This window comes from Amblyraja radiata, chromosome 5, assembly GCF_010909765.2.
Source record: "Amblyraja radiata isolate CabotCenter1 chromosome 5, sAmbRad1.1.pri, whole genome shotgun sequence".
In the NCBI taxonomy this organism is placed as follows: domain Eukaryota; kingdom Metazoa; phylum Chordata; class Chondrichthyes; order Rajiformes; family Rajidae; genus Amblyraja; species Amblyraja radiata.
Genome location: NC_045960.1, coordinates 25,553,763 through 25,574,287, shown reverse-complemented (window position 1 = coordinate 25,574,287; position 20,525 = coordinate 25,553,763). Strand labels below are relative to the sequence as shown.

The 20,525-nt window shown below is 41.5% G+C and overlaps 1 protein-coding gene across 3 annotated transcripts in view; it reads right to left on the bottom strand.

Annotated features, from left to right (window-relative positions):
* The window catches only part of bckdhb (branched chain keto acid dehydrogenase E1 subunit beta), a 199,980-nt gene that overhangs the window by 55,251 nt on the left and 124,204 nt on the right, over positions 1 to 20,525 (bottom strand). For all 3 annotated transcript variants that reach the window (XR_004411999.1, XM_033020820.1, XM_033020819.1), the window contains exon 9: positions 17,748 to 17,834. Coding sequence is in view for 2 of the 3 variants with exons in the window: in XM_033020820.1 (XP_032876711.1) it covers positions 17,748 to 17,834 (87 nt within the window). In the remaining variant the exon portion in view is untranslated. The remainder of the gene's footprint in view (positions 1 to 17,747; positions 17,835 to 20,525) is intronic.

The following is a 20,525-nucleotide window of genomic DNA, read 5'->3' as shown; positions in this document are numbered from 1 at the left end:
ACTATGAACCCAGAGTAGTAGAACACACAAGAGGTTTTCAACTAGATTTTAGGGAAGTGTTGTCTTTCAAACATTGGGGTGTCATTAAAATAGCGGGTTTGTGAAGTACCAAACAGAAGGCATGATTTGGCCAGGAGAGGCAAGCAGAGTAAAATTTAAAGATGGAAATGCAAAAGGACTATAGAAGTGAGAGAAAGAGAGTGAGAAAGAGAAAGAGAGTGAGAAAGAGAAAGAGAGAGAGAAAGAGAGGGAGAAAGAGAAAGAGAGAAAGCAAGTGAATTGGCATTCTCAGAACAAAACCTGAGCCAAGATGGTACGAATCTCTGAGCTGTAAGCCAGAAGGTCATGGGCTTGCAGTGGAAATGCATGTGCGAGGTGGACCAAATGTGGATTTCCTTCAGTTCCTCCGATAGATAATGTCCTATTATCACTGACCACGAGATTGCAATCTACCATAAAACAGTCTCCAAATCTTCAGCCCATAAATTTTGAGGGTAAATTATTTTATAACAATTAACCAAAAAGATATACATAATCATGATAATTAAGAACTTGAAATGATCACAATAAACATTGGTATATCATGCAAATATTACATGCTGTTATAATCTTTATTTCAGCCCTCTAAGTCCAGTGATCCCCACACACTAACACTATCCTACACTAACTAGGGACAATTTGCAATTTTACCAAACCAAGTAACCTACAAACTTGTCCGTCTTTGGAGTGTGGGAGGAAACCGGAGTACCCGGAGAAACCTACGCAGGTCACGGGGAGAACGTACAAACTCCGTACTGACGACACCCGTAATCAGGATTGAACCCAGGTCTCTGGCGCTGTAAAGCAGCAACTCTACCGCTATGCCATCGTGGGATGGCGAAACTATGCTTAAGTGGTGTTAAAGTTATCATTCCAAAGTCACAAATAAAATTTAAGTCCTGAAGTTGCTCTTTATTAATAGTTTTGGTGCAACGAATTTATATGCCAAATTACTCCAGTTTTAGGCTAATTGCATCTGCAAGTGAGAATATTGCCTAATTAAAGCTATTTGAATTAAAACCTGTGACATATTTATTATGACAGGAATCAAGGGCATGAAGTTGTGATATTACTTAAGTCTTCTTAACTAGCTGAAAGGACATTCTCCATGCTACTATGCATGTGGGTTACCTGCTACAATGATCGATCATTCTATTTCAGACCAAGAGCAATTAACATCGGCATCAACAACTTATCAGCAGCAGCTCACTACCCTTAATTGCTGTCAAAGCCAATTAAAGAACAAAAGCAACAGTTATGGTGAGTTTTATCAAAACGGGGGAAGAGAAACTGTTGAACGCAGCGGCATACAAGCAGGCACGCAGAAAGGAGCGCAGCAACTTCAACAAAGCAGAGACCACACACAAATGTGACCTTTTCGACAGAGACTTTCACTCCCGCATTGGTCTCTTCAGCCACAAGCGACGCTGTTCCAGCCGAGGTTTGGAGCAAGCAGCCAACAACTAGAATGCATCGCCCATGGTCAGTCATGACCGAGGGGGAGCCTACGGAATATCAAAAATTATCTATGGGCTCTGTAGAAAATTATGTTGAATATAGAGATAGAATATATCACCCATGAGGTGAGTAAGGGCTGCAAAATGCCTAAAATGAAATGCTCATTGTGGCATTAAAGCAGAAGATTGAAAGTATTATACAGGTCTTCCCTTAAAATAAAGAGAAAAGTACAAAACTACTTTTATCTGTGTAACGAAAGCAATAGCCACCAATGCAAAAGTAGTAGCATAACACTGCAGTTTGGCCTTCATCTGACTTTGGGATCAATCCCAATCATGGAATTTTTCTTGGAACTTATTATTCTAAATTATTCTTATTATTTTTCTGATAACTCTAGTAGAAAGCGCACAGCTGTAAATAATTGAAGATAGAAACATAGAAATTAGGTGCAGGAGTAGGCCATTCGGCCCATCGAGCCTGCACCGCCATTCAATATGATCATGGCTGATCATCCAACTCAGTATCCCGTACCTGCCTTCTCTCCATACCCTCTGATCCCCTTAGCCACAAGGGCCACATCTAACTCCCTCTTAAATATAGCCAATGAACTGGCCTCGACTACCCTCTGTGGCAGAGAGTTCCAGAGTTTCACCACTCTCTGTGTGAAAAAAGTTCTTCTCATCTCGGTTTTAAAGGATTTCCCCCTTATCCTTAAGCTGTGACCCCTTGTCCTGGACTTCCCCAACATCGGGAGCAATCTTCCTGCATCTAGCCTGTCCAACCCCTTAAGAATTTTGTAAGTTTCTATAAGATCCCCTCTCAATCTCCTAAATTCTAGAGAGTATAAACCAAGTCTATCCAGTCTTTCTTCATAAGACAGTCCTGACATCCCAGGAATCAGTCTGGTGAACCTTCTCTGCACTCCCTCTATGGCAATAAAGTCCTTCCTCAGATTTGGAGACCAAAACTGTATGCAATACTCCAGGTGTGGTCTCACCAAGACCCTGTATAACTGCAGTAGAACCTCCCTGCTCCTATACTCAAATCCTTTTGCTATGAAAGCTAACATACCATTCGCTTTCTTCACTGCCTGCTGCACCTGCATGCCCACTTTCAATGACTGGTGTACCATGACACCCAGGTCTCGCTGCATCTCCCCTTTTCCTAGTCGGCCACCATTTAGATAATAGTCTGCTTTCCTGTTTTTGCCACCAAAATGGATAACCTCACATTTATCCACATTATACTGCATCTGCCAAACATTTGCCCACTCACCCAGCCTATCCAAGTCACCTTGCAGTCTCCTAGCATCCTCCTCACAGCTAACACTGCCCCCCAGCTTAGTGTCATCCGCAAACTTGGAGATATTGCCTTCAATTCCCTCATCCAGATCATTAATATATATTGTAAATAGCTGGGGTCCCAGCACTGAGCCTTGCGGTACCCCACTAGTCACTGCCTGCCATTGTGAAAAGGACCCGTTTACTCCTACTCTTTGCTTCCTGTTTGCCAGCCAGTTCTCTATCCACATCAATACTGAACCCCCAATGCCGTGTGCTTTAAGTTTGTATACTAATCTCTTATGTGGGACCTTGTCGAAAGCCTTCTGGAAGTCCAGATACACCACATCCACTGGTTCTCCCCTATCCACGCTACTAGTTACATCCTCGAAAAATTCTATAAGATTCGTCAGACATGATTTACCTTTTGTAAATCCATGCTGACTTTGTCCAATGATTTCACCACTTTCCAAATGTGCTGCTATCCCATCTTTAATAACTGACTAGCAGTTTCCCCACTACCGATGTTAGACTAACTGGTCTGTAATTCCCCGTTTTCTCTCTCCCTCCCGTCTTAAAAAGTGGGGTTACGTTTGCTACCCGCCAATCCTCAGGAACTACTCCAGAATCTAAAGAGTTTTGAAAGATTATTACTAATGCATCCACTATTTCTGGAGCTACTTCCTTAAGTACTCTGGGATGCAGCCTATCTGGCCCTGGGGATTTATCGGCCTTTAATCCATTCAATTTACCCAACACCACTTCCCGGCTAACCTGGATTTCACTCAATTCCTCCAATTCCTTTGACCCCTGCTATTTCCGGCAGATTATTTATGTCTTCCTTAGTGAAGACGGAACCAAAGTAGTTATTTAATTGGTCCGCCATATCCTTGTTCCCCATGATCAACTCACCTGTTTCTGACTGCAAGGGACCTACATTTGTTTTAACTAATCTCTTTCTTTTCACATATCTATAAAAACTTTTGCAGTCAGTTTTTATGTTCCCTGCCAGTTTTCTTTCATAATGTATTTTCCCTTTCCTAATTAAGCCCTTTGTCCTCCTCTGCAGGTCTCTGAATTTCTCCCAGTCCTCCGGTATGCTGCTTTTTCTGGCTAATTTGTACGCATCATCCTTCGCTTTGATACTATCCCTGATTTCCCTTGTTATCCACGGATGCACTACCTTCCCTGATTTATTCTTTTGCCAAACTGGGATGAACAATTTTTGTAGTTCATCCATGCAGTCTTTAAATGTCTTCCATTGCATATCCACCGTCAACCCTTTTAGAATTAATTGCCAGTCAATCTTGGCCAATTCACGTCTCATACCCTCAAAGTTACCTTTCTTTAAGTTCAGTACCATTGTTTCTGAATTAACAATGTCACTCTCCATCCTAATGAAGAACTCAACCATATTATGGTCACTCTTGCCCAAGGGGGCACGTACAACAAGACTGCTAACTAACCGTTCCTCATTACTCAATACCCAGTCTAAAATAGCCTGCTCTCTCGTTGGTTCCTCTACATGTTGATTTAGATAACTATCCCGCATACATTCTAAGAAATCCTCTTCCTCAGCACCCCTGCCAATTTGATTCACCCAATCTATATGTAGATTGAAGTCACCCATTATAACTGTTTTGCCTTTGTCGCACGCATTTCTAATTTCGTTTGATACCATCTCCAACTTCACTACTACTGTTAGGTGGCCTGTACACAACACCCACCAGTGTTTTCTGCCCCTTAGTGTTTCGCAGCTCTACCCATACCGATTCCACATCCTCCAAACTAATGTCCTTCCTTTCCATTGCGTTAATCTCCTCTCTAATCAGCAACGCTACCCCACCTCCTTTTCCTTTCTCTCTATCCCTCCTGAATATTGAATATCCCTGGATGTTCAGCCCCCAGCCTTGGTCACCCTGGAGCCATGTCTCCGTGATCCCAACTATATCATAGTCATTAATAGCTATCTGCACATTCAACTCATCCACCTTATTACGAATGCTCCTTGCATTGAGACACAAAGCCTTCAGGCTTGTTTTTACAACACTCTTACCCCTTATACAATTATGTTGAAAAGTGGCCCTTTTTGATTTTTGCCCTGGTTTTGTCTGCCTGCCACTTTTACTTTTCACCTTGCTACCTATTGCTTCTACCCTCATTTTACACCCCTCTGTCTCTACGCTCACACATTTAAGAAACCCTTTCCCTTTAACTCCATCCTCCACTATCCCATTCGACACCCCACCCCCCTTATTCAGTTTAAAACCACCCGTGTAGCAGTGGCAAACCTGCCTGCCAGAATGCTGGTCCCACACCTGTTAAGATGCAATCCGTCCCTTTTGTACAGTTCCCCCTTACCCCAAAACAGATCCCAGTGATCTAAGAATCTAAATCCCTGCCCAGTGCACCAGTTCCTCAGCCACACGTTCAGGTCCCGTATCTCCCTGTTCCTGCTCTCGCCAGATGGTTTGGGATTATAGCTAAACAAATCTAAATAGAGATCTCAGCTAAGTAACCCGTTTTGTTTGAATTATGTAAACTGGACTCTTTGTTACTTTTAACATGGAGAACTCCTATAATCAGTCCTGGAGTCATAAAGTCACACAGCACTGAAACAGACCTTTCGGCCCAACTTGTTCATGCTTACCAAAATGCCCTATCAATGCTAGTTGCACCTGCCAAGTTTGGCCCATATCTCTCTGAAGCTTTCCTACCCACCACGTACCTGACCAAATATCTTTAAATGTTGTTATAGTACCTGCCTCAACTACCTCCTCTCTAGCAGCTAGTTTCACATACCCTCCATCCTTTGTGTGAAAAAGTTGCCACTCAGGTTCCGATTTTTCCCCTTTCAACTATGTTCTTGTTCTAGTTTTCCCTTCTCTGATAAAAGACTCTTTGCTTTCACCCTAACTTCACCCTCATGATTTTATACACATCTATAAGAACACCACTCAGCCTCAATAGGCAAACTTTCAGGCTGTCTGAAGAAGGGTTTCGACCCGAAACATTGTCTATTTCCTTCGCTCCATAGATGCTGCTGCACCCGCTGAGTTTCTCCAGCACTTTTGTCTACCTTTGATCAACATCCTGCTGTAATTTTTGATAACCTTCTTCACCATCTACAATACCACCCATTTTAGTGTCACCTGCAAACTTACTAATCACGCCTTGTACATTCTCATCCTGAACGTTTGTTAGGAGATGAAAGGAAAACCGAATTAGAATAAACAGGATTAATAAAAAAGCTGGCAGTAGCATGCGCACATTACAAAATGTAATCAATGAACAGTTATTATATAACAAATATACAAGCAAGAATACTGAAAAGGAGCAAAATAAACTAGATAAAGTACACACAGAGTTCTAAAGAGTAGTTTCCTGGAAATAGAATGTGTATGCATAAGAACATCCTAAATTTGAAATAAACAAAAGCAATATTTTGAAAGGTTCAATTTGTTCCATTCTCACCACAAAAATATGAATTTCCATAGTACAACACTTGACCAATGTAGATGTAGAATAGTACAGCCCAGGAACAGGCCCTTTGGCCCACAATGTCTGTGCCAAAAATGAGGCCAAAGACCAATATGCCTTTGTAGTCAACAGAGATATATTGGCCAGTTATTGAATAAAAATCACTAAGATCAATATCTCATAGGTAAATTACTCCTCGTGTTTCCTTTTTTACAGGCATAACAATGCTCACATTTTCTTTTTCAACCCCTGCTTTTTCTCCTTACCTGCCATTTGCCATCAATGCAAAACAATTTTTTTTAGCTATACAGCTTGGAAACAGTCCCTTCAGCCCACCAAGTCCATGCTGACCAGGAATCAACCGTACACTAGTTGTATCCATCACAGTAGGGGCAATTTACAGGAGCCAATTAACCTACAAGCCTCTACGTCTTTGGTATGTGAGAGGAAACCTGAGCACCTGGATGCGCCACTGTGCCACAACGATGCTGAGGTTAATTTTCCTACAATGTAAATAATCTTTCCATTAACCAACAAGACTTCTACAGGGCAAGAGATTGAAGTGCTTAATTGAAAAAGAGACCAATCTTATAACTACTCTTTTGCGACAGAGGTTTACCTGCCCAAGCAGTCGTTCCAGGTGCGACAGAGGTTTACCTGCATCTCCTCCAACCTCATCTATTGCATATGCTGCTCTAGATGTCAGCAGATCTATATCGGTGAGACCAAGCGGAGGTTGGGCGATCGTTTCGCCGAACACCTCCGCTCGGTCCGCAAGAACCTACCTGACCTCCCGGTGGCTCAGCACTTCAATGCCTCCTCCCACTCCGTATCCGACCTCTCTGTCCTGGGTCTCCTCCATGGCCAGAGCGAGCAACACCGGAAATTGGAGGAACAGCGCCTCATATTCCGCTTGGGGAGTCTGCATCCTGGGGGCATGAACATTGAATTCGCCCAATTTTGTTAGTCCTTGCTGTCTCCTCCCCTTCCTCAGCCCTCCTGCTGTCTCCTCCCATCCCCCAGCCTTCGGGCTCCTCCTCCTTTTTCCTTTCTTCTCCCCGCCCCCCCACCCCCGATCAGTCTGAAGAAGGGTTTTGGCCCTAAACGTTGTCTTTTTCCTTCGCTCCATAGATGCTGCTGCACCCGCTGAGTTTCTCCAGCTTTTTTGTGTACCACCAATCTTATAATGTTTAGCACATGTAAACTAGTTGAAAGGGCATTCTACTTAGCCACTATTGCATCTGCCTCAAAAAACAACCCTGGCAGCACATTCCAGGCACTCACCTCCTTCTGTGTAAAAAAAGTCAACCCGCACTTTTCTTTTACACTTTGCCCCTCTCCCCTTATAGCTATGCCGGCCAGTATTAGATGTTTTCATCATGGGAAAAAGGTTCTGAATGTCTACCTCATCTATGCTTCTCATAACTTTATATACTTCTATCAGGTCTCCCCAGAAACCTCTCGTGTTCCAGAGAAAACTGGGTCTGAGTTAAGTCGTGGTCGTAGAGTCGGAGAGAAGGAGGAATCGCAGAGGGGGGGCAGTGAGAAAGGAGGTTGCTAAACTGTCTTCAGAGAGAGGAGGAGAACTTCTTCAAAGTAGACATACCTTGAGGAGATATTGCAGTGGAGTAGACGAAATGTTTAAGAAAGAACTGCGGATGCTGGAAAAATCGAAGGTAGACAAAAATGCTGGAGAAACTCAGCGGGTGAGGCAGCATCTATGGAGAGAAGGAAAAGGCGATGTTTCGGGTCGAGACCCTTCTTCAGACTGAAGGGTCTCGACCCGAAACTTTGCCTATTCCTTCTCTCCATAGATGCTGCCTCACCTGCTGAGTTTTTCCAGCATTTTTGCCGACCGCTGAGTTACTCCATGTCCTTTTGGTTATGTCACTGGATTAGGAATCCTAAAGCTCGGACTAATCATACGGCGTCAAATAAATGTGAAATCCCAGCATGGAGCAGAGGAATTTAATTTGTTATTGAAGTAGGCCTAAACTATCAATGACATGAAACTAGTGGCTTGCAGGGGGAAAAAAAACATTGGTTGTCTGGTGTCCTTCAGGGAAGGAATCTGCCTTTGTTACGTCATCTGGTCAAGATTTTACATCTAAAAATGACTCGATACTCTGAAAAGACACAACAAACCACTGATCTGTACCAAATCATTGCAGAAAGCAATAAAAGTTAGATAACTAGCATTAAATTGGGTTCTAGATTGCACAAAGACAAAGCTACATTCATACTTCATAATGTCTTCCTTACTGATTTCTGGTTGTGTGCTAAACTGTTCAGAGTGACAGATTGGAAGAAAATGGCACGAAGGACAACAGCAAATGCTAGTTACCTCAGAAATGTTAGTTAGATCAACTTTAAAAAGGGGTTTCTTTGTGGTGATGAAAGAGTATTCAAAATGTAGGTGTGGACTCAAGTTTACCTAGATAAATAGTTCACATTGATAAAGTATCATAAAATGTTTGTGGCAGAGTAGAGGGCTTTAGTCTACATATGATTGTGATTTTCTTTATTTGAGAGGTCTTCAAATGAATCATGAAGTACTCAACTGAAAAGTTCTCAAAAAAATTACAAAGTAAAATGTCTCAGCAAAGGCAGACAAAAGATTAGAAATTAGTTTGGGAAAGGACATTTGAGAAAAACTACGGACATAAATCTCCAGCATTATATTGTCGAGATTGCTATTGCTTTACCTTGTTCAAAGTGATCAGCTCTGCACTTCTACCACGGCATGCAGCTGTTTCAATTATAAAATTCCTATACACATACAAGGCTCATTTAGGGTGAAAAAGTTGTTTAAAGCTAATGGTAAACCACAAACAGTAAACCAATCTAAACATAGAAACATAGAAACATAGAAATTAGGTGCAGGAGTAGGCCATTCGGCCCTTCGAGCCTGCACCGCCATTCAATATGATCATGGCTGATCATCCAACTCAGTATCCCGTACCTGCCTTCTCTCCATACCCTCTGATCCCCTTAGCCACAAGGGCCACATCTAACTCCCTCTTAAATATAGCCAATGAACTGGCCTCGACTACCCTCTGTGGCAGAGAGTTCCAGAGATTCACCACTCTCTGTGTGAAAAAAGTTCTTCTCATCTCGGTTTTAAAGGATTTCCCCCTTATCCTTAAGCTGTGACCCCTAAAGAAGGGTCTCGACCCGAAACGTCACCCATTCCTTCTCTCCAGAGATGCTGCCTGTTCCGTTGAGTTACTCCAGCATTTTGTGTCTACCTTCGATTTAAACCAGCATCTGCAGTTCTTTCCTACACAAATCAATAGAGTTGCTGTTCGGGCACATATATATGCATTTAAGAGTTTTCTGTAAATCTGTGGTTTGGGAAACCAGTGCTTCAAAAATTCACTTGACAGACCCAAAGAGCTGGGATTCTCCCAAATGACTTTCTCCTGGAATTGCTGCTTTCATCATTTTTACAGCCAAAATATCCTAAAGCCTTGCAATTATGACTCCCCTTAGTTTTCTGCCAATGTACATATTACTAAGCCTCAAGCTCCATATATGCTATGTGTTATTCTTCAGAATATTTTTTTCAAAGGTTCCAATGGTTCCTGTTGGTACTTAGTATATTCTGCATGAAAAGAACCATATATGACCACACAGCCTCATGGCACAGAGTAGCCCATGATAAAAAAACAATGATACATCATTTTGTTAGGTGTTGTCATATACTTAGAATACGTTTAGATTGAGAGTTTCTAACGTTCAAGACCTTTTCGTTATTTAGACTAACCACTGATAGCACAGAGAATGTGCAACACTGTTGGAGTACAAAAAGTTAGATGTAAGACCCCGATGCAGGGGCTTCGACCGCCGGCTGCGGGAGCTTCGATCGCCCCGACGGATGGTTCAACTGCCCAGACCGTGGGAGAAAAATAAGGGAAGAAGATTAGACTTTATTGCCTTTCATCACAGTGAGGAATGTGGGGATTCTGCTGTGGTGGATGTTTATGTTAACTTTTATGTAGTTGTGTGTCTTGTTGCTTTTTTTAGTATGGCTGTATGGTAATATGATTATCACTGTACCTTAATTGGGACACATGACAATAAAAGACCTTTGCAACCTTTAATACTAAATCGCAAAGCCACACAAATATTCTGTTTGGCATGATCTCCGCTGAACTTTTTCCAAACATCAGCGGGTAGTTCTTCTGCAATCTTGGTAAACGTTGACCAAACTGCACCAAAACAGTTTTGCTTCACAACTCCTCAATCCTTTTGTCCCACAAGTTCTGTCTTTTCATCTCTGGCCTTTGTCCACCATCTGCTTCTTAAACAACCCCGCTGCCCCTCCCCCTACTTGAATCAACCGATTACCTGCTAGGCTTTATCCTGCCCGATTCTCTCTATCCATGTTCTCCAGAAATGCTGTTTTACCTGCTGAGTTATTCCAGCATTTTGTGTCTATTCTTAGCCTGTAATTAATTGTTTGTACTGTGTGTACACTACATTTTTTGTTTCTTCAAAATTAAACACTACAGATACAAAGCACTTTAGGGCAACAGAAGATTGTGCAAATTCAGTTCATGTTGTTAATTATTTTTAAATGTAGGTGTGGCACCCCAGAGCGATTTAGACCTAGGACTCATACGCTCATGAAAGTTAGAGGCCATTTAATACAGAGTTAAAGAACATTATGTATAGTTTATGGTTTAGTTTAGAGATACAGCGCGGAAACAGACCTTTCGGCCGACCGAGTCTGCACAGACCAGCGATCCCTGTACACTCACACTATTCTACATGAGGGATAACTTCCAATTTCCAATTGGAAACCTGGGTCTCTGGCATCGTAAGGCAGCAACTCTACCGCTGCGCCACTGTGCTGCCTTGCATCTTTGGAATACTCCAGGGCAGGATTGCATCCTGAGGAATAATTCAAGACTATTATTTTGGCATTTAAGGAATAGAAGAACTCAAGTGAAAAAGTGGGAAGATGGAGTAGAAATAGTAGTGGAACAATGATCTTACTGAATAACAGCAGATGTTGAACGGTCTACTAGCCTATTTCTTCTCCCATTTCATACCTTCCTATATATAGGTATGTTACAAAACGTACCTTCAGCGGCGCTGCAGTTCTGCCACTGGCCATGTGCGCGACTTTGGTGCCTTTGAGGGGGGGGGGGGGGGGGGGGGGGGTTTAAATGCGTTTTTTCTCCTACCTGTCCTGGATATATTTTCTCTGAGTGCAAGCTTTTGCTGAAGAATTGTTCCGACGGCTGTTCTGTGAAATTTTTATTTTTTTTAAATCGCCCGACAAGTTCAGCGCTGGAGTATTTTTTAAATCAGTTTCTAAAGCCGTCAACGCCGACAACCGGGACGGATTTCACGTACGGGACAGGTAAAGGAAATCCGTTTATTTTATGTATAAAAGTGCTTCTTAAGATGGCTTTAATCCAAATTTTACATTGCGGAACGGTGATTTAGGACCCATACGAACCGGCAGTATTTTTCCTGCTGATATGTGGTTTAAATTCACCGCAACCGCAACATTCGAAACGATCACGTTCCTCAAAAACCCACTCGCAAGATGATTAAAATGGCCATTAATTTACGGAATTAAACACTAAATTCCTTCCATTTGGCCTATAAATCCATGACAATGAGATTTAAAAATCATGTTATATTGTGAATTCTTGTTTGAATGTTATTTGGACACAGGCTATTTAAAAATGTTAATCTTTTCTTAAGAAATGGATAGATGTTTAGATCTAGTAATTGAATGTTGTAATTAGCTACAATTGGGTAACTAACTAATTATATGCTTTAATTTCAGATCATCCAAGTAAGATTGTTTAATATTTGTTTCAGAATAATTCAATCTATAATAACTGAAAATTTATTTCAGTTCTCTTAATTTTTAAGAAAGTTATGGGCTTTTGACTGTCCTTGATCACAGCTTTTGTGTTAAGTCAATGGAAAAGCAATGGGGAACAAGATGCTAATTTCCGAGTATGAAAATGGCCATAACATTTTTAATACTGAAGATTTGAAAATGAATTAGGTGTCAAATTAAACTTCTTTTTATGCTTTATCTGATGGGATAAATTGCAGACTTGATTTTTTAAATCTCAAAATTTAGTAACATTGCTACTATATAAATAAGTTCCTCACGCTCTGTTTCAAATCTCTACATATAGTTAGTTCAAAATCACTCAAGTTTAATAAGCTTTGTTGTTTTGAAAAGCTTTACACTACATTTTCATTTGTGGAGCACTTGGCTTTTAAAACTGAAAAATGTATATAAATGTGCTAAGATGATTCAGGATAGACATTTTGACCTCTGCTCAATATCATCATATGGTGTAAACAATTACAAATTTACAAAATACTGTGAATCATTTATCTTGGAAGCATCATTATTGTTTTAGTGTTGTCCACGTATTGTGTTTGGCCTCCGGTTATTGGTATGCTCAAGGCGGCAGGAATTCATCCAGTGAGGAACAATACTTAAATTACTAGACTGGCAATCTAGAGATGCAAATTCACATCCCACCACGGCAGCCATGGAACTTAAATCCAGATTTATATTTTAATTTGCATAGTTTAAAAAAAAAACATTACCACAAAACTGCCAGAATATTGTAAAACCCCCATTACCTCTGACCTATATGTGCCTCTTGACACAACAGCATAACTAACTCTGTCTTTTAAGTGATTTACCGAGCTATTCAAAAGGCATTTGGACAGATATATGGATAGGGAGGTTTATGGAGGAACGGAGGCCAAATGCAGGCAAATGGGATTAGCCTAAAATGCCAACTTGGCCAGCATGGACAAGGTAGGCCGAAGGGTCAGGTTCCATGCTGTACAGCTATGTTATACCATAACCACAATATTTCAACAGGAAAAGGATAAAATTAGATTACCAACAACAACTTAGTTCAGACATAGAAAAGTTGCTTCTAGCCCAGACAATCCTGCACATTACTCTCCTCAAATATCTGAGTGTAAGCTTCTAAATAAGTGAACAGTCCTGGAGACCTGTCTAACAGCAGCCAGACATAACTATCCTCACAGAAACATACCTTACAATGTGGCAGACTCCTCTGTCAAATTCTCTGGGCACATTCTGCCCCAAACAGCAGGCTTGACTAAGTAGCTAGGATGGAATAGTCCTGGGAGTTCACTGACTCAATCTCACAGCATCAGGTCAAACATGAGCAAGGACACCTTCCAATTACCATCCTCCCCCAGCTGAGGAATCAGTGCTTCCCCCAAGCACAGAAAATAGAAAAAGCACAGAGTATAATCCAATTGGTAACATCAATGTGTAGGAAAGAACTGCAGATGCTGATTTAAATCGAAGGTAGACACAAAATGCTGGAGTAGCTCAGCGGGACTGGCAATATCTCTGGAGAGAAGGAATGGGTGACGTTTCAGGTCGAGACCCTTCTTCAGACCCAGGCTGCTGCGGACCTTCAGCTGTTGCCTTCCTTGGAGGCGATGTCCTGCTCCTCACCCGTCGAGGGCACGGAAGGCCAGACCCCGGGTCGCGTACATCGTGATCGTTGTCACCGGCTCACAAAGCCATAAAGTCTTGCCGTCACATCAAAGAAGCCCATTGTGATGTCCTACATCACCACCACTGTGCTAAATCACAGACAAACCGAACAAGGCAGCTCAAAACAGGGCATCAGTGAGATACTGTAATGCAAATGCAGCAGCATAAATATTCACCGCCATGATCTTTATCCACAAGGCCCAGCATGTACCTAACGATGCACAGGGCAGAAGATCAACTCTGGTTCAACGATGACTTCAGAATGCTTGACGGAATAATGCAGTAAAAATGAAGTGGCAATTTGGTGATGTTGTGGCCCATACAAATAAAAGGTAAATGATCCCATTATCCCAACATCCTAAAGGATCAAATCAAAGCTCTGCTGGTGGTGGATTATCTGGAAGCATCCCCATCCAGCAATAACAAGTGTAATAGTCATAACTGGTGCATTCAAGACTATATTGAGCTAGATGTGCTATGGAGATGATACATCTCAACAAATACTTTGGCTATTAGGGTAGATCAGAGGTAAGATGCATAGTGGCAAGTAATTCACCGTTTGACATGCCAAAGAAAAAAAAGGTTTCTCCCATGCTTCTGCTATCTAAACCTCTAACCACAATCTATGGAATGAATGGCTCTCCCTCAGAAAATGTTACACTTGTTGACCAACTGCCTATTGTTGCTGCAATTATAATGTCTGTCATACTAAAAGAACAGGAATTGCTTCATAATAACCATTAAATGCAGATCACCTCCCCTTAAAATGTGTTCCATCTGTTTTTTTTCCAAATCTCATATATAGCATATAGTATACTTGCCAAACTACAATCTATTCTTCCCACATTTTCTCCCAAGAGAGAATTAGCAAACTATATAAATAGATACCAGGCGTGTTGGCATACAAACACAGGTTAAACCTCCCATGGATCACTAACCTCACAAAAAAAGAGGGGAAATTGGCACTCAATAAATTGGATATTTCTGGAATATCACAATCTCACTCAATGTCAGATCCAATTCCCTGAACTTTGAGGGGGAAAAAAAGGGGCTACAACTAATCTTGGCCAACAAATGTCCAATGAACCACAGTAAGGAAATAAAAAGAAAACTTGTTTTACATAGCTCATGACCTCATTGCCCATGAGCAATATTGTAGTCACAATTACAAAGAAAAAAATCACAAGCGAATAGTTGGTGTTATCAGTTACACTGCTTGAGGAATAAATGATAAAACCTCCTCAATAAATATATGGGTGTGGATAGTTTCAGGATCAGACATGATGGTCCCAGAAGTAACGGGTGACTTTTTGGGTCTACCAAAGATGATGATGATGATGAAGATGATGGTGATACTTCATTGTCACTTGTACCTAGCTAGGTGCAGTGAGATTCTTTGTTTTCGCATACAAAGTACTCAAAATAGTTGCCACAAAGGGGCCAACAAAGTTACAAAATGTACTCATCTCTTCTTCATTCCCCATGTTGGGTCCCCCTCTGTTCTCAGCCCCCCCCCCCGCTCCCTCCTCCCCAAGGGATGGGCTTAGAATTAAAGCCAAAGTTTTAAACTGAAGAACCTGAATTTTTAAGACATGCAATCAAATTGTGAACATAAATTCACCTATTTATATCTGTAATTTACAATGTGAAAACATTAAATTGATTTGTCAATACCAAAGCAGATAATTGCACCTACTACTGAGCTACAATGCTCCTTTGTGTGGTTTTGGACAGCAAATGATAGTAAGCAAGTACAAAATAAATATCAGGTTCAGTTTTTGCATATGCAATTAACTCCATGCACCCAACTTCACATTCTGAATCCAAAACAATTAAGTGCAGAGAAGCAGAGCAAAACTTATGAGTGTGGCTTTCCATTATACAAATTAGACCATTGAGAGATTGCACTCTTTCCAAGTCCAACGCCGACATTGCTTCCATTGAAACAATGTTCAAATCTAACGGATATAAAACTTGATGTTCTAAAAAACTATAAATTATCAAAGGCCTTCAATAAATATAACATTTAAAAGACAATTGGGCAGGGAAATGGATAGAAAAAGTTTAATGGGACAAGGGCCAAACACGGGCAGGTGGAATTAGCGCAGATGGGGGATCTTGGTCAACAAGGACAGGTTGGGCCGAAGGACCTGTTTCCGTGCTATATGGCTCTAAATATGCAAACACAAAATTGGTTGACTTTTACATGTATAATTAATTTTTCTCAACAGATTGACTTGGGCACCAACCAATACTACTCCAGTAACATACCCATTATAGCACCATACACTTAAAGTTAAATGATGTCATCTTTCTTATCTACTTTGGCCAAAAGGAAGGTAAATATTCATCTCCACAAATGATAATAATTATTGATGCCCTTCATCTATGGAAACATGTTCAAGACGTCATTGAAGGTCATCTTTTTGACCACTTAGGAACCTTATCTGCACAGTTGGATTGGAGAAACTAGGTTCTGTTCCCTAAAGCAAAGAAGGTGAAAGGAAGATTTTAAAAAGATGCACAAGGTTATGACACAAAGAATAATTGTTCTCTTTAGCTGATAGCACAAGGAGTACGAAGTATAGATGTAAGATTTTGGGCACCACATATTGGTGGAGCGGAATTGAGGATGTGAGGAAAATCATTTTTATATCACAAGTGGTAATGATCTGGAGCTATCTCCACAAGGTTGGCAATGAGGATACAATCAATAACATAAAAAGCAATCTTTACCATAGGCGTCAAGTCATTTTACACTCCAGTCACCACCAGGAAGTCTCAGGACTCTCCGGTTCTTCCTTGAACAGAGTCCCCCTCAGTTTCCCTCTACTAGCACTCTTCCTCAACTGGCAGAACTTGTCCTCACCCTCAATAACTTCTCTTTTAACTCATTTCATTTTCTTCATGTTAAGGTGTAGCCATGGACACTCGCAGAGGTTCCAAATATGCCTGCCTTTTCTCTCTTCCCTGTGCCCCTCGACCCTCACCTGCACCACCGATCATTTGCTCGACTTTGTCCCGCCCCCACCTCTCTTCCCGCTTTCTCTCCCCTACTACAATCGGTCTAAAGAAGGGTTCCGACCCGAAATGTCACCTATTCATGTTCTGCAGAGATGCAGCCTTATCCGCTGAGTTACTCCAGCACTGTGTGACTTTTTTTGTATTAACTAGCATCTGCAGTTCCTTGTGCTTTCCAGGCTCTAATGACCCTGACTTATCTTCTCCATCCCACGGGCTCAAATTCCGCCACAGGTCTGAACTTTGCAAGACCTGAATAATGTTTCTCCAGTAACGTTGGGACATCGTAGCAAGGTCAGGCTGTGCTGCCAGACTCTATATCTCTGCGTAAAGAATCTGGTTTAATTTTTTAATTCCTATGGTCAGATAATCTATTTCAGTACCCTAGGAGTGAATAGGTGAATGATGGCTGGCATGGACTTGGTGGGCCAAAGGACCAGTTCCTATACTCTATCTCTAAACTAAATGACAGCTTGAATGTGATATCAAATGTCAATTGCTGACTGAATCAACATAAACAGGACACGACAGCAGAGGTAACCAGGAAACAAAACAGCATTTAATATCTGTGCTGGGGAAATTGGGCACTGTGAGAAATATTTATTAGCAAATATTTAGGTAAGCCCAAGACATAATCTGAATGCCAAATGTACCTCAGCATGTTAGCTCAGTGCTTGGAAACCTGACAAACTATTTACAGAAATGTATAACATATCAAATCCTGCTAGTAAGATAATTTGCAACTTACACTCAAACTGGTCCATGCTGACTTGTTTCTTTTCAGCAAGAGAAATTAACATTATTACAACATTATGAAAATGGAATTGGAAACTAAAACTGAAATGTAGAATATTCTCACATATTAAGTAACATTAACTCCTTTGTTTCCAACATATACTGCTCGGTGATCAATCCTTCAATATTTACTTACACACCTGAACTGTGGAACTGATCTCCGCTGCAAATCCTCCTGTTATCGGAGCTTCGTGGCTAATAAGCAACCTTCCCGTTTTTACCACAGACTGAAATAGAAAAAGAAAATGATTTAATACAAAAATGCACAACTTGAAACATTATGGCATAAAGTGGTAACAAATAATAGAATCGTGCTATTTCATAATGGAAAGACATGTTGAAGGCAAAATAGCAACAATAAAAGAATCTTTGCCTAGAATTGGCACTGCACCACATTTCTGCCCACTGCGCAATTCCATTTCAATTTAAAAATAAACAGGGACACACAGAGTCTGACATACTAATGTCTAGGTTTCAAGTTGACGGATAGTAACTGGATTTGCAGGATAGAAGCTAAGGAGTGGCATTGTGGTTGAATGGGTTTTCGGGATGGTATATCGGGGGTTTGTTGAAGGTCTTGGGACTTTGGCTAGACATTGTTGGGCTGTTGAATCAGTTTTTTGGGGTGGTAGCTGATGTTTGGAGGACAGAGATTTGAAGTGATTACTTAGGCTTTGAATACTCAGTGCGCTTGACATATGAACATACAGAGAGAAGCCAGACATGAACAATGACTCCAGAAACCAGCAAATCATTTTTGGGTGCTGATTCTATAAATGTAATTGATGCTTGCAAAACCAGTGTCATCAACCTGCGAGACCAGCTTCTGCAAGATGTAAAAAGTGCATGTTCGGGCAGGAGCCAAGCACACTCCATGAATCAGATAGTTCCCCTTTAAGTAATTTACCTGCATGCTCCCTCTTGCATCCAATCACAGCTTCCATCAGCACTATCCAATGACTCCACTTCTGTTCCTACCCCACCTCTCTAAGATCACGATCCTTGCACAGACCCAGAGCACCATCTTGCTACTAGGCTTGCACCAACCAAATTCTGTTCCAGATACACTTCTATCAATGTAGAAAGAACTGCAGATGCTGGTTTACACCGAAGATAGGCACAAAATGTTGGAGTAACTCTGGCAGCATCTCTGGAACGTTTCGGGTCGAGACCCTTCTTTAGACTGAATGAAGATGCTACCTATCCCGCTGAGTTACTCCAGTATTTTGTGTCACACTTCTATCAACACTGATTACCAATCTCAACTAGCACTATTGCCTCATGACCTCTGTAAGCTGCCACACAATCCCAACATCATCCAGACCCCCTTATCGAACTCCACATGTTGCTAATGTAAAGGCCCACAGCACCAAACTAACGCACGTGACCCCAAGCTAGGAGTGTGACTGCAAGCTATCACTGCAGATCCCCGACCAAATACCCAAAGGTAATCACCTAAAAATCTCCAGCTGCTGTACTCCAACCATCAGCTACCACTCCAAACACCTGATGAACATCCCCCCGGCATCGAGCCAATGTTCCACAAACCCCAGCCACCATCTCACACACCTTGATCAATAACACAATGAATTCAACAATGAACAGCTATTAACTCCTTAGCTATTATCCTGCAAATCACAGCTATCATCCCTCATCTGCTACTTCCTCTTCTATCGTGTCCATCTTCCATGTTTCAAATGTTGACATTGCTGTCATCGTCCGTCCTGAAAGAGACGCAAGCTTCCGGCGACAATCAGTAGGAGCCATCACTTGTTGCAATAGATGATGGTGGGAGCAGAATTAGCTCAGGATACTTCCAGTTCCCAGCCCTGCAATGTGGATAGCCTAGCTTTTAGCATGTTACTTCTGGCTGGAGTGATTTGCATTTGGTTTGCATTTTAGGGGAGATTGAGTAGACTAGGCCTATATACTCAAAGTTTTCAAGAATGAGACGAGGATTCACTGAAATTTACAAAATGCTTTCCAAAGCTTGACAAGCTACATCAGTGTTTAGTTTATTTTTGTCATGTGCACTGAGGTACAGTAAAAAGCTTTTGTTTGCGTCAAGAGAAAAGACTACATCTGAATAGAATTAAGCTGCTCACAGTGCACAGATGAAGGATAAAGATTAAAAGAGTGGAACAATTGTTATGGATGATAGCAGAGCCTCTTCTGGGACCGGTACACAAACAGTCACCACACTCTGGTGCCTTCTGAGAATGTCCCCCTGGCTAGGATGTCTAGACATGGGGTCACATTCAAAGAATCAGGAGTAGGCCATTTAGACTGAGTTGAGGGAAGATTTTATCATGTAAAGGTTGCTAATTTCCATATATTATTATTTTTAAGAAGGGAGGGAGAGAAAACGGGGAATTACAGACCAGTTAGTCTAACATCGGTAGTGGGGAAACTGCTAGAGTCAGTTATTAAAGATGGGATAGCAGCGCATTTGGAAAGTGGTGAAATCATTGGACAAAGTCAGCATGGATTTACAAAAGGTAAATCATGTCTGACGAATCTTATAGAATTTTTCGAGGATGTAACTAGTTGCGTGGATAGGGGAGAACCAGTGGATGTGGTGTATCTGGACTTCCAGAAGGCTTTCGACAAGGTCCCACATAAGAGATTAGTTTACAAACTTAAAGCACACGGCATTGGGGGTTCAGTATTGATGTGGATAGAGAACTGGCTGGCAAACAGGAAGCAAAGAGTAGGAGTAAACAGGTCCTTTTCACAATGGCAGGCAGTGACTAGTGGGGTACCCAAGGCTCAGTGCTGGGACCCCAGCTATTTACAATATATATTAATGATCTGGATGAGGGAATTGAAGGCAATATCTCCAAGTTTGCGGATGACACTAAGCTGGGGGGCAGTGTTAGCTGTGAGGAGGATGCTAGGAGACTGCAAGGTGACTTGGA